The 15,564-nt window shown below is 38.4% G+C and overlaps 1 protein-coding gene across 1 annotated transcript in view; it reads right to left on the bottom strand.

Moving 5' to 3' along the window:
* Positions 1-2,273: 2,273 nt before the first annotated feature.
* Positions 2,274-15,564, bottom strand: part of GDPD1 (glycerophosphodiester phosphodiesterase domain containing 1) — a 35,710-nt gene continuing 22,419 nt past the window's right edge. Inside the window, exons 7-10 of the mRNA XM_054008262.1 lie at positions 13,947-14,080; positions 12,672-12,731; positions 11,552-11,603; positions 2,274-10,418 (exon numbers count right to left, since the gene is read on the bottom strand). Coding sequence (XP_053864237.1) covers positions 10,296-10,418; positions 11,552-11,603; positions 12,672-12,731; positions 13,947-14,080 — 369 coding nt within the window. The 3' untranslated portion in view covers positions 2,274-10,295. The remainder of the gene's footprint in view (positions 10,419-11,551; positions 11,604-12,671; positions 12,732-13,946; positions 14,081-15,564) is intronic.

The following is a 15,564-nucleotide window of genomic DNA, read 5'->3' as shown; positions in this document are numbered from 1 at the left end:
TTCATCAAGCCTCATCTATGCTCATGCATCAACCATCTTTTGTCAGATGTCAATGTCACGTCTTAGGTTGGTAGGCAATTTCCTACTTTATTATGAGGGCCCCTAGGATGGCTAACTATCCCTCCTTGAACGTTAGTCTCTCTTCCCGCATTTAAAAAAAAGCAACATTTTTTTCATCTTTCAGGTTATTTTTTTTAATCTAAACACTGCTGGCCAATTAAGGGGCTATATTCTCCTTCCCCTTTCACCCATCTTAGTAAGTTGTATTAACAATATCAAGCATTTTGTACCCTATAGTTAACATTAAAATGTGGCCTATGTACACAAATTAATTCTTCACTTACCTAGAGTTCTGTGGCCCTTGGGATGTTAGTAGACTGCAACATCTTATTCCATAAACGTATTTGTTTTTAATATAAAGTTAACTCCTTTTTTAAAGAATCCAAGTATACACAATAGTACTGTTTACAGCTTTTAAAGCAGGCTACAGTCATATTGTAGAACCATGTTTGAACCCTGCTAGGGAGGATGAGATGAAGAGTCTTGTATGCCATTCACCGTATCACCACGTGCATGTGCAGATGCCCTAAACTGGTTCTGAGAACCAGTTCCTTAAAGATCAGTGAAAGAGTCTGAGTTTCATTGAAGATTTGTAAACAGGTTGATTTCTTCAAGTACAGAACAAAGACTATTGACTTTTTTGGGAGGGTAGGCTATTCAAAGATTTTGTCCTGCTACCTTTTCCATTCTGTAGAATACAAACCAGTTCATTTTACCACAACTATATAGAGAACCATGTCTCAAAACAATGTGGTACAGTGGACTGAGCACTGTCTGGAAGCCAGAAACCCCCAAGGACTAATTCTGACTCAGACACCAGCTTGCTGTGTGGTTTTAGGTAGTTGCTTAACCTTTCTTGTCTCATTTTTCCTATTTGCAAAAAGAGAGCACTCTCTCAAAAGGAGGGTTATGAGGCTTCCTTGTCTACACGAGACTATTGTCCAGTTTAACTACATCTGTTTAGAAACCAATGTAGTTAAATTAGTGCAATCCCTTTGTGTTGACACACTTATTTCAGTGGAAGAGTGTCGTATCCATTTAGCTTGAATAGACCAGGGGTTGGACTGTTTTAACTAAATTGGTTTCTAAAATAATTTAATTAAACTGGTACAATTTTGTTACATATACAAGACATTAGTGGGCAAAATCAATAGAGTAACACTGCCTAACACAACCAAGTATGTGCCTAGTGTCTTGGATGAGTACATACTTGGGGCAGCTAGCCCCTCCTGTTGCTCATGCCCTTGTGGCTACACTATTTTTAGCATGCTAGCTTGATCAGAGCTAGCACAAGTATGTTTCCTCAAGCTGGGAATTACATGCCCCACTCAAAGTGCAGACATACCCTAAGAAGGTGCCATTGTTATATGGTCACTTTACCAACTACGGCACTAGACTTTGTTCAACATATAATATTACGGATGCAGCTCTGTCCTTCCGACCTCAACTCCTCTGTACCTTTTTATTTTAAATGCCCTGTTATTGTATTTTGTCCAAAGCTAATCTATAAGTTCTTCAGGTCAAGAAGGAGTTTCCTTTCTACTGTCAGGTGCCCAGCACACCCTTGGGTACTGTAAAATAATAATAAATCATTTGGTTACTTTTTACTCTAAGTTGCTCATTATCAAATGCTACATACAACCATTGTATTGCTTCAAGTTATCTGTAGTAGCCTTGAACATTAACCTATTGCAAATTATTTACAACAGATATCTCCAGTGCCACTGTGTCTGGTGTCCCTGAACATTTGACTGATACAGAAGCAAAGAAAGCCATACGTTAGACGTTATATTAGCTTTATACCTGGGAATTAAGATATTTCTATCCCAAACACAAGTAGTGGAGCGGTAAGTAGGTGTTCTTGGGAATGGAAAGCGTCACAACTCAGTATAAGACTGAAAGGTTTATTCATATTTCAGTAAGACTTAATCTGACACTTTTTCCTGGCAGTTTAAGAACTACTTCAACTGGAAAATAAAACAGAGCAAATTTTAAATATAGGACCACTGAAACTATAGCTTCTTAAATTTCAATATACAAGTGAACAGCAGTAAATGGCTTAGTTTTCTATTGACCTGGCTCTTGCCCCAAATCAGCTTTTTAGAAGAAATTATACTTTACCAAATTAAAGTGTCAGACAGCTTTTCCTGCTAGCCAGAGATTGATCAATCATCTTTTCCATGGGAATTTAAACAAAAACACCACCAACCTGCTTTAAAAATGGCCTTTATGTTTATTGGCCTACCACAATCATTGCTTTATAAAAATTAATTCATGACATTACATGAAAATAAGCAGATACAACCCTGCAGCACAATATCTATCTTAGTAAATGCTACCTTTAAGCACACAAATATACATTTGTAATGACATTTTCCATTACTCAATACCATTCATCTGAAATGGCTTCAAAACGTTTTTTTTATGTACCAGAGGTTGTAATCAACAGTGGTGCTGACAGAAGGGAATAGTGTGGTAATGCTCAAAAATAGCTGCAGGCCAAGCTGTATTGCATTACACAAAGGAAGCATGCACTATAGCCTAAACTTCTTAGAATACTCTTCAGCCTTTTCAGGAGCAGGGTTATGTTACAAATCTGGGATTTGTTACCCCTTCTGAAATGGTAAATTCAACCTCAAGGTTTCAACATTAGGAAGACCATACACTCCACCTCCTCTCCAGATATGTGGTGCATCAGTCTCTCCTACCCCAGCAATTTCACAGTTAGATTTTCCAGCAAGAAATAAAATTGAAATAAAGTGCTGCCCCAAAGCAAGTGGGTAAATATCCTTCCCATCAGCCTGCCACGTAAAAGCTACGGAATGCTTTGATCCCTCAAATAGCCACCCATACTGTCCTAGAACTTAAGTTTTCACCTGAAGTGGAAGATTTTAAAACTTAAAATCTACAGCTCAAGTGTTATTCAAAGGATTTCACCCTCGGAACAGGTGGAATTGTAATTCTCGAGGCTTATAGAACCTGCTGCCCCAGTTGGGAGAAAGTGCATGGTCATGAGCATGCTCCAATGAAGACCTTCTTTGGTCAAATTTAGAGCTATGCTGAAAACATATAGAATCTCTTTATTGAAATTGTGCCTGAAAGTGGGATAGCTGTAATCAGAAGCATCATTTAAACTTATTACTTGGTAGGTTCATACTCTAAGAGCAGATCTTGGAGAGTATCAATACGTTTATCATAATTTTGGGACAGTTCTTTATTACTAGAGTGAGGAGAAGTATTCATCACCAGTAGGGAAATCTGTTGCAATTGACCAAGTATCCTAAAGAGGTTACAAAAAGGTATCTCTGCAGAGGATACATTAAAAGCAGTTTACAGAAGCTACATTGTAAGATCATGTTTCAAACTATCCAGTGACCTTCAACTTCTCATTTCAGTGCAAGTCAAATGGAAAATGTTAAATGAAGAAAGTTAAGATGAAACCAATTTTTTTTTTTAAATTTTTTTTTAGGCAGTCATGTCACTTTTACAAAGCTGCTCTAGTTTTCAGCCTGTTGGACCCAAATCCTCAGAGACAGTAGTTTATGTGCATAGAGAATGGGAAAATTGCATTTTTCCCCCAGAAGGTTACATACAAAATCCTTCACATCCGCAAAACTGCTACATTCTATGGTTTAGATTAATGAGCCTAATATATATAAATAGGTCAGAACAGATGCTCAAACAACCATGACACACGAGCTCCTCCTGTTGCTTTGTTTTGAAAGCCTGACCTATTCTATGACTGCATGTCACTTTACAAATGTGTGACATTATGGCCTAATGCTGATAAACCTATCAGTCACTGCTCTAGATCAATCACCAGCCACAGCGTGACATTTCTATACAAAAAAGGTATAAACAAATATTTCTTATAGCCAGTGGTGAGGCAAAGTGATGTGTTATTGTAGTTTAAAACCTAAACCCCATAATTTCTACAACCATGTTTTTACTAAGCGCTAGAAAGGGGCTATTATACAAACAATAGGTCTCACGCTGAAAGTGCTGAGCACCAGCCAAACTTAAATGGGAGTTGCATATGCCCAGTGCATCTCAGATTCAGGTCCAATATGTTCACAGATGTAGCCATTTACTAAGCCCACTTAATATGCACTACCACCATGGTTAACATTAAAATGCTTAATCCACAGTTAATACCGGATGCTATTTCAGTTTCTTGGATAAATAGTCCCTTTCCGGCATATTCCATTGGGCTAACGGGTTAGATTCTTGTCTAGGGGTAGTGATTGTCTCAGACGATCACTCTCATTCCTCTTGCTCAGTGACATTCCAAACAACAGTTTTACCTACCTTAAACCCAGTGCAACACTACAGTGCAACGCTTGCACATGTCAGAATAGTTTGAGTTAGCATGTGGGGGAAGTCTTCTGTATGAAAGGGCATAATCTAGTTTGGCAAATGGAAATGCCAATGCCTCTTGATGCCTAAATCAATTTTATATGGCTGCTGTTGGAGACAGAATACTGAAGTAGGTGGACCACAGGTCTAAGCCAATATAGATATTCTTATGTTCCTCTGTAACATGTCCTGCACCCATTTGTTTTGCTTCCATGTATACCTGAAGGTATACTTGGCCAATCTGAGATGGACAGACTAGGAACATTTAGAATATATGTAGCCACTGATGCACTCCTCATGTCATCCCAACTTGCATTTGAATTGTTAGATACATACTCAAAAGCAAAACCAGTGCTTAAAGTGGCAGGATGTGGGAGGAGAGTCAGTCACAGACCTGGCAATTTATTTATTACATCTAGCTCTGCTGCTGAGGACTGCACTTTAAGCAGTTTTACCAAAGCCGCTGCTCCCAGATTATGACCAACTTAAGAACTGACCAATATCGTTTTCATACTACTTCCCTTCTGTAAAAATTCCCCCCTGCCCGCCCCTCACTACCTTTAACCTCCCCAAATACATGGTTTGTTTCCTCGGTACTTTTTCTGCTTGCAAATCATGTGCCAGTTTTGTGTGGTTACAAAATCTGAATGAGTTTATGATGAAGACTCAAACTCTGATCTAATGTCTTCCTGCATTAGGCCAGCAGCCTTCACCGAAGCAGACTATGATCATTCTAAATCTCTACTCTTCAAACCTAGAGCCAGGGAGTGTGTATATTCTAGCCCTAATTGTGCAAGGTGCTCAATACCCTTGGATGGATGGTGCTAACCAATATTACAATTCAAGACAACCAGAGAGAATTGTCACACAAACAGTTCCTCCATCATGGAAAAATAACGGTGATTTTAAAAAAGGCAAACCAACTGGGCCACATTTGCACTCTAAGTTTTGGAATGCCTCCTACTAGTGGTTAGATACAAGGGCTCTTCACACTTCGCCTTTCTTGTCTTAACACAATCACACAACCCCATCTACATTAAGTTTAATATCTGTGATAACATTGTAAGAGTTTATTACAATTTGTAGATTCATCTCTCTCCTTCCACCAATGTGTGTCTGAAGAATTTTAAATAACCAAGATTCAAACCAATCTGTCATTTTAGGAGCATCTGCTGCCTCTTTTGCAGAAGAGCCTTCTTTAAACATTCATGAAGCACCACTAACTGGATTCTGAAGCAGAGTTTTGAAGTCACTGTCAAGCACAGTCAGTCCCAAGAGAACAAACACAGGCAGTGAGATGAGCATATAATGCAGTGCTTAGTGGGTGAAACATTACTACTCACCCATGTTCAGTATCTGCAGCCGGACTTTTCCCAGTTTGGTTAGCATCAGTGACCTGCTATATTGCATTTACATCTGTCTGAATGCAAGCATGCAGCGGCCACTTCAGAGAATACGTTCAAACCCAGGTCCTTCAATTAAGAGCACACAGTGCGTCGCTGGACCTATTCCAAGACCTATCACCACTAAACGAGGGAACCAATGCAGTTTCCCCAAGGATTTCTATGAAGTTCACAACAGGAGTCATCTCCCAATCTGAACAACCCTCCCACAGACTAGGAGCAGCACTAGATCACTGATGTTCATTGCATTTCAAGAGTATAGTAACATGATCCCAGAAATCAGTCTTTATTAAAGGCAAGGATATTAGAATGAATAATTATTCAGATTAGATCTTTTTGAGCAAACATGTTTTAATGTGTCATTTCATAAATCCTAACCTATCTTTAAAAAGAACTAAAGACATTGCTTCATAGTTCTGCACCAGCAGCAGGAGAGGCATGGGACAATGTCTTCAAATTAAAAGTGCATGGAGTATTTTGCCGCATACTTCATACTTAAGATACCTCTGTCACAAGAAAGAATGCACTGAACAAATGTTTAGAATGACAAGTACCTGAAAACATCCCCTCCCTCTGCCCCGACAGAGGGACTGATACACAGCACATTCTCTTGGACAACAGTGCAAGGCTTGACCACATGTTCTTCTGTACAAGAATCTGGCATTTAAACGTCTACACTGATTTCCGGAGTATTCAAAATAATGGTTTAATAGAACAAACATTTTTGTGTTCTTGTATAGTTAGCTAGATCAGTAAATGATTTGTTATAGCCATAAACGGGATATCACAGTCTTACAAGTACTGTGCAACAGCAGTTCAAAATATCATTCAGCCAATGTCTTCTGGTGTCTGCTGTGTGCTAAGGGTAATCAAACTTTGGCTCTTAGCAGAAGTAAGTGGAAGTGAATGAATTACGCATATTTTCCAGAACTGACCTCCACTAATCCTCAGCGCCAACAAATTTCAGATAACCTATAACAGATTTATGGATTACCAAGACACAGGCCATTTACAAACATTGCAGGCATTTAAATTTGGGAAGTTCAGTGGTCACAGAGTGTGCTGAGCCTCTGAAAAGAACTCAATTGTCACAAGAGGGCTGAAGAAGCCCTGAAATGTTGGAACCTACATTTTGTTAACAAATGAAATTTCCTATCATTTCACTTTATTATTCTATATTGGGTTCAGAAGTGTTGTAATTAAAGCAGAACTGTTCATCCACGTTGGGATGTGGAAATTTGAGTCTCATGCTATGAGAAAATAGCTGAGAAATCTAAAAGCCATGAATGCCACATTTACAAAGCTTAGAGCTTTCCCCAATTTCAAACAACTTTTGGCTTTAAAGTGTAGGTGATAAAGGTCATTATTCTCCAACAACTGAGTTTTTTTTTTTTTTTAAAACAGAGCATGTGTGTTGTAAACATGGAAGCAATGCCTCCAGAAAAGGAAAAATAAATCATTCAGGATCTTGTATCTAGATCCAAACACTGGGCTGATCTAGCAAAATAATGACAGGGGCAACTTTCCTGTGAATACAGGCTTGCCCAGAAATTAAACTGTAGTAGGCAGCAAGTGCATAGGCTCAGAAGGAGGGCGGGTGTGGCTCATTTCCCATATGTAACAAAACAGTATTCTGCAGCTCTCCATTGCTGCTAAAAAGCAAGACATCCATAACTATATGGTCACATGCATTTATCTGGCTGAAGCTTAACTGGTCTGGACAAAGATCTAGAAGCTTAGCATATAACAAGTTACTGAAAATGCATATTTTTCATCTGAATTGTTAGAACAGGACTTCTATTTTGCTCTCTTTCACTGAGATGCCATAAGATTGATTGTATTAAGACAAAATTAGATCCACGTCTATTTAAACCTAGCTACATATTTGCCCAAATCTCTAATGTGGGTTCACTTAAAACTTCAGAAGAGGTTTCTTCCATACAATCTACTCAGGGAAAATATTCCTCAGAATACAGATGACATGTAGTAGCTGTTACATGGGGTGATTATAGTGCACCTGTGAATGTTCATCCATCCAGACAAGCTTAACATTCTAACACTTTACTTTAGAAAGCAGGCTTGCTTGTGCACTAGGACAGGTAACAGGCTGCAAGACTGCTGCTTTGGAGCACAAGATGTGGGTTGGGAGGCTAAGGAGGGAATCAAGATACCCCGTACAAGTTTAAGGAGGCAGGAAGAAAATTCTTATTTTAAGTCATTCCTTAATTAAAATATTTGTAAGTATATTACTACTACATCTGACTAGGTCTTATTATTGAGCGAGGTCACATTCTCACAGCTGAAGTCCCTCAAAAGAGGTCAGGAGCAGATACTATTGTAGTTTAGTTCCAGTCATGTCTAATGACTAAGTTACTGAGCCTTTTACAGCTCATTCCATACATACAGACCACATCATCCAAAAATATATGAAAACAACAATGCCAAAGTAGTAATGCAAAAACACACAAGAAGAAATCACCAGCTCCATTCTTTGACATACACATGCAATTCCTGCTGGTGATAACGGGAAGAGAGAGTGTGCATTTCTAGGGCAACCTCCTTCCCTTGATACTCTGGATTTCCTGGTTTTTCCTAGTAACATTATTTCATCGGTGCGCATGTCTAAATTTCATGCATATTGAATTTATTATTTTTGGTTAGGAAAAAAAATCCCCTTAAAGATGAACACAGCTAATACAAACCACTGCCACTCTGATTGTCAAGATATGTATTGCAAAATGGTGGTGTGGGAGGGGTTGTTTTGTTTTTGAAGAGTCAGGATAATTAAGTAAATCTGTTTAAAGGACTTTTACACAACAAGTGCTGACCCAGTGGCTCATAATACACATTAAATGTATATTTGTCTTTCTTGGTAAATTATTTTTAATGGCTGTTTTCTTTGTTGTTCCCAAGTCCCTAGACCAATCTTAGGTCTCATCTTTGGTTCCTCACATTAAATATGATTTCCAACCCATTACCCAATGGAGATTGTGCGTTAACATCTCAGTCAAGCAATTCATTCCTGTGCTAAGTCTTTATGCAGATATATTCAACAAAATTGGTATAGAGAGTGAGATTAAAGTATCTCAGAATTCCTCTGCTACCAGCATTCCTCCCCAAGAGGCCCTTGGCTCACGTTAGGCATCAACAGAATGCCAGAATTGAGTTTTAAAAATATCTCCAAACTCTTTTGGAACTACAGGAGTGAAAAAAGAAAAAAAAATCTAAACATTTATTTTCCCTTTGTAAAGATTATTTTAAACACAGAACTGAATTCTGTTTTCCTCAGTCAATGGTAAGCGCAACCCTCCTTTTCTGGAAAACTGGCTAACGAATTGCCAAGGCAGCATCGTGGGCATTATCTACCAAGTGAGCTACACTTGCTCTGTTACTCATTCCAGATTAGCCCTACTGTACCTCCATCCAGAATTACAGGGCTCTGATTGTGGTAAGGATTATTTAAAAAATCCTCTCTAGTTATACTGAAAGAAAGCTGAGAAATGAATCCTTTTGCGGATTTTTCATCTTTAGCACCTTTCAAGTTTAACCTAAACTAATTAATGAAGATATACAAATATATGCAATTTATACAACAAGTCTGGAAACAACTACCTTTTTCAATTTTATAGCAGTAAAATTGGTTTATAAATTCAGATTTAGGCAAAAAAATTGCAGCCCTTGTCAACAATAAGTAACTTAACAAAAAAAGAGTAACATAACAATATGATAATTCCATAAAGAAGGGCTAGATTCTAAAAATACTATGATTTATTGACTGAACTTGATATTATTACACCAAAAAGAGGCCCAAATTACAGCTGGAGACTAACCCCCAACATTCTCATTAATAAAAGCAATTAAGTAAACCTATGTTGGTCTAAGGATTTAGTTTTAGTCAAAATACATTACTGTAGCTACTACCTTTACTGACTACATTTTGCAGGGTAATCTGTCCAGATATCCACAGATCCAACTTCTTACTTTTCCTGTGTGCTAGTTTCTTTTCCTCAATGCAGATTATCTGGAAATCAACAGCCAGCTCAATCAATGAGATGTAAATACAATGACGCAGTGCCAGCTATTAATCTCTACCCAACAGCATTGGACTGGAATAGTTTCCAAATGCTATTTCTTGATGTATGGGTATGGACAGTTGTGATCGGTAAAATACTGCATATTATTTACAAGTACCCTTATCCACAGCCTTCTTTCTATACATCACCATTAGTATAGTGTACTCTTGCTAAACAATCTATTTACAAATGTAAACTATGCAATTAAAATTTTAAATAAATAAAACTGTATACAATCTCTACATCATGTAATGATTTAAGAATGAGGTAATATAACCCAGCTGATTATATCTTTCACCATTGGGCAAGTGATTTATCCATATAGTGCTAAAAAATTCTGATGAAGGAATGAAATCCTTGGTTCACTCTGTCCACTTTGTAGGGTCTTGCTTGATTTCCCCCCTTATGCTGAATAATTATGTAAAAACTCCTTGAGCTTTGTTGGATAGTCTGTCATCACTCCAGTTGCTCCCAAATCAAATGCTCTCTTATATTCTTGTTCTTCATTCAGTACCCAAATATACACCTAAAGACAAAAGTACAGAATGGACAGATCATCTAGGAAGTCACTACAATTAAAAGAAAATGTGCACAAAAATTAAATAAGGAAAATTAATGATCTAAATAGTTTCATATTAGTGAAAGGGGAAGTCAGGTATATCCAAGATGCTCACATAATCATGCCGTCAACATCATACATAAAAACAGGTACTTGATTGCAAATCTAGGAAAAGAAGTTCTCTAATGACAAATGACAAACTTCAACCTCTAACGGTCTATAGAAGAATGTGCGTCTCTCTGTTCAGACGTTCCCAATTAGCAAAACCAATATTAGCTAATGCAAAGCTAATAATGGACAAGTCGTTTAGCAGGTTTGTAGAGGTTTAAAAAAATCAAATATGAAAAGACGTTTTAATAAAATAAAAAAGGGTTTTCAGTTAAAATGGCTTTTCCCAAGCATCTAAATATTTCTTTACAGTGCATGTGTTAGTGTCTGAGAAACAGAAAGCGACTATAGAATAGAACATGAAACCTATAAATCTGACTACAAACAGAATAGTATTTAATAATCTAGCTTGCCTGCCTGCGATAAACAAGGTACAAAAAGTACACACCAGTGGTGAAAAACTAGTTCGATTTTAAAACTCTGTTCAATTTGGATAATCTCTAGTGTTATTAGTAATAAAGTAAGGAATTTATTTAAAATGCTTTTATTTTGATGAAGTCCCTTTAAATAAATACTTTGGGGGAAGATACCTCACCTCCACTCCCTGCATGGAGCCTTATTAGAAAGTAATTTCATCTGGAAGTCTGTTAAAAGCCTTTTCATATTAAAATGTCAAACAAGTAGGTAGTGAAAAGTAAACTACAAATATTAATTAGTAATCAGATGCAAGGCTTCACTTAATCCACTGCAACTTTTATAAATACCATAAGGATTTGAATAAAGATGATGCCTACAGTAAAACTGTACACACCGAGAACCCCTTCAGTTATTAGGAAGATCTGGCTGGTCTAAGTTCTAACTGCCTTCAGTTCCTATCTTCAGGCCTACTTTTAGGAACAAGGGGAGTGGTAGTGGGAAGATGGAGTCAAACTTTTAAGAATATTAACAAAATGCCATGAAACAGCTTGACTTCTAGTTTTATCACACTGTACCTGAATGCCTCGAGCAGTGAGGTGATCAAACAACGCTTTCCTCATTAACAATCTGCAGTAGGGAGAAAAAAATATTATTTTTACAGGACCCAAAGCATGCTAGGCATCTTAGACCATGGCGAATTCTCAACATCTGTATGTTCTGTGGCAACTGTTCTATGTCACACAGTTTCATGGACTTCCAATGAGGAACTCTGCCTAAAAGCCTAAGTAATGAAAATTTCCAACCTAGCTACAGCTAGGAAGCACAGCAAACAGCATTCCAAACTATTTGCATTAGCAGTGTATTTTTGTGATTCATTAACTCTTCTCTCCACAAACAAGCTCAACTCCAGGTAGGCATCCTTTAAAAAAAATACAATAAAAAAAAATAAGGGTCTTTATACTTTATAGCAGCACCACTCTACATCAGCATCAGTGAAATATGAATTAAGGAGCACCACCATTAGGCAGGATTCTTATCTGATTTATACTCATAGAATAATCCTCTTTAGCCTCAAGAAGAACTTCATCCTTGAATAGACATGAAACTTTTCTTAAGTGACCTCCCATTAGACCAGATTGCCTATCAGAGATCTTTACTTGGGTTACAGAAGTAGTGAGAGACAAAAAAAGAGACTTATTAGATCAAGTCCGACTCCTGCAACTTTTGGATTTAGTGACCCTGCAGAAGACCCACATTTAACACATTTTAAGGTCCAGCAAAGCTATATAGGATATCTTGTGGATACCATGAAATGACCACATGAAGTAAGAGGCCAGATTTTGAACCCACTCAAACCCATGTAAATGGAGAGTAACTCCACTAAAGTAAAGAGAGTAATTCAGGATTATTTGATGGGTATAAGCGAGATAAGAATCTGCCGAGTGGCGGTGCTCTTTCATGCATATTTCACTGTATAAATGTACATGTAATATGAAATATAAATCTACAAAAGATATTCCCCCACGTGCTGCAGGAGATGCATACTGGCATTACCTCAAACATACAAGATACCAGAATTTGACAATATACAAAATATGGTTAATTTCACAATAGTAACTCTGTCTTAGTCACTTGAGGCAATAATCACAATTTATATAGAAAGTGAAGTGCACCAGGGAAATATTAAAGTCTTACATATCAGCAAGCCAGATGACAATTTTTTGGCTTCTCGTCATCTTCTCTGGTTCTTTCAGCCTAAGAAAAGAAAAAGGAACTTAAATTTACCTCAGCACAGAAAAGTGCCATTTCAGACTATGTTCAAGCAAAGGAAGTGTGCTGGATCAGTCTTGTGACTTCAAAAGCAGTTTCTCTATCGCCCACAAGAGTATGGGAACAAGAATCTTCCCCTGGCTCTGAGACCAATGACTTGGATTGTGCCACATAGGAGAAATGAGTAACTTTAGGTGGAAGGCAGGAGAGATGGAGAGCTAGAGGCAATTTCAACTAATGGTTTGGGCAAAGGAATGAGAAATCAAGAGATCCTGAGATATAAAACAAGCTCTGATAACATCATGCTTTCTGGCCTTCATTGGCTCACTTCATCCCCGTGTCAGTTTCCAGATCTGATAAAAGATAGGTAGATGGTGTCAAAATAATTCCTTTTTGCAGCACTGAAGAACGTATCACTATATAAATGCTAGATAGTGCTCTTTAGCTAACCTCAGCATAAGTGGTGTCTGCAAAGAGCTGCTTTTCTCTGAGGGATGATACGTTAGGGACACTGCTGTAAACAGGAAATGTGCTGGGTGCACATAGTTAAACAAACACATCCCACCGCTAACCACTAAAAAAATTCGAGGATGTCAAGTAGACGTTTCTTAACTAAAGAATAGAAATTTATCAAGACTTTTGCTTAGACATACACACATAAAAGACACAGAGAATACATGAATCTTCATCTGGTTTGAAAGAAATGCTCTCTCTGACCACAGATATTATCTTACATTCATACGGTGCCTTTTACCAAAAGCACTTTACCCAATAATTAAATATAGTAATTATTTCTCTCACCTCTGAAAGGCAGACACCTCTTAGTTTTAATAGCACGCAGCAACACTACACAAACATTTAGGACAACCGGGGAAGCATACCTGAAATCAATTACCCAAACAGGCCTGGACACTGAAGTCAAACCCTGTACTCTTGCTAGACATGGGATGGAATCTTTAGATGTTTAAATGCACTAATTAAATACTGACTAAAGGGAACAGTGCCACATACTAGATCATTAACACCACTTATTTTAGCATTCAGATTTCCTTGGAAGTCTCCCATACAAGTATTGCCCCAAATTGACCCTACATAGCTGGAGAAATGTAACTAGATCAGTGTCCAAGACTGCACGGACATTTTATTGCCTTGCTGTTATTTCACTGGAATGACAGCCTGATGAGTGTGTAAATCACTTACTTCAGGATGATTGAGGGCATAGGAATTTCTAAGAATTCCTCCCTGATGGGAATGAATGGCAGCAGACCAGTGTAAAACAAGCCAACAAGAAGCAGGACACGTTTCAAACAGAAAAGGATAGGAATATCAGCGTTCTGTAAAAACATGTAGAAAAATAATGCAAGTTATTTATCAGGTTGCTGAAACTTTTGTATCAAAACAATCTTCAGTGAATCAATGTGTTGTAAAGTTTAGCATTTGTGCTTAAAGACATAAAACATCTAGCAGAGTTGCCAACTGTTGCTGGGTCTGCCCTTGATTTGTGTAGTCCCAGCTAAAGTTCCAGGCAATTGGAAGAGGCAGTAGCTGCTGCAAAAGAGCCAGCCATTGCCTGTGGTCTCCATTCCCTGCTTCTGAAATCTGATAAAATTCTGGGGAAAACCAGGAGGACACTCTGGCACTAAGCACTTCCTGTCTCTCCTATTTCCATTACCATAGGAGCTGCGCATGCACAAAGGGGCGCTGTTCAGCTTCAGAGCACGGATGAGCTGAGCACCCTCCCAGAAAACCAAAAGGGGAGAAATCCAGGCACCACTGGGTGCCTACTGAGTGTGGTTCTGACTGGCTCCAAGGCAGTCACCAGCCTGGGGAAGAGGGCTTCGGACAACAGGAACCAGCTGCCATTCTTGGAAATCCAGCTCAGATGTGACTGGGAAACAAAGACATTCAGAAAATAAAAGACTGAGGAACAGAAGAGACAGCAGGATTCAGAGGGCAGAAGTGAGAAAGGTAGTAGTCCTTACTCCTTCCCCACAATCCACTCCAGATTGATTTCTCTTCCCACCCCACCAATTTTGTTTTCCTCCAGTATTATTGATCCCATATCACAGATGTATGCAATACTACTATGCAGTGGGTAAATCTTGCTTAAAAAAAAATCAAACAAGCCAGGGGGTATCTACACACAAAAGTTGTACTGCTTTAACTATAAAGTGGTACAACTCTCCTATTGCAGACACAATCATACCAGTATTAAAGGTGCTTGTAACTGGTATAGCTTATTCCTGTACAGGAAGAGGAATAAGCTGTATCGGCATAAGTCACCTTTACGCCAGTATAAGGGACGGTCTGTATGAAAACAGAGTGCTTGGCACGCTGGGGTGTAAATCAAACCCACAGTAGCTTGCTGCACATTAAGTGTCACTGTGGACCCTGCTGCCGCACACTGTGGGTTCTGTATGCACTATGAGCTTTGAAATAGGAGTAGCACTAAAGTACACTAGAGAACTTTTGGCAATCATCAGGGTTCACATGGATAGTTAGTGTACAGCAGGCTAGCGCAATATAGATTAACACCCCAGCTTGCCAGGCACTGTTTGTACAGACAAATCCTAACTGCACCCACACAAGGGGTGTTGTCCAAATTGAACTACTTTCAGTAGAAAAATTATAGCGCCAACAAAGTAGTTAAATTGGTGTAAAGACTGTGTAGATCAAGCCTAAGAGTCCCTCCCACAAACATCTTACAGCCTAAAGGCATAATACCCAGGACATTACAATCCAGAACAGAACGGCACAGAGACAGTTGTGGGTTGGCTTTATTACTTGAATGTTTTTTAACAGAGCAAGTGAGTTTTCA

This window comes from Malaclemys terrapin, chromosome 18 (assembly GCF_027887155.1).
Source record: "Malaclemys terrapin pileata isolate rMalTer1 chromosome 18, rMalTer1.hap1, whole genome shotgun sequence".
NCBI classification, from domain to species: Eukaryota; Metazoa; Chordata; order Testudines; family Emydidae; genus Malaclemys; species Malaclemys terrapin.
Note: the sequence above shows the minus strand (reverse complement) of the source record. Positions and strands in the feature narration are given on the sequence as shown.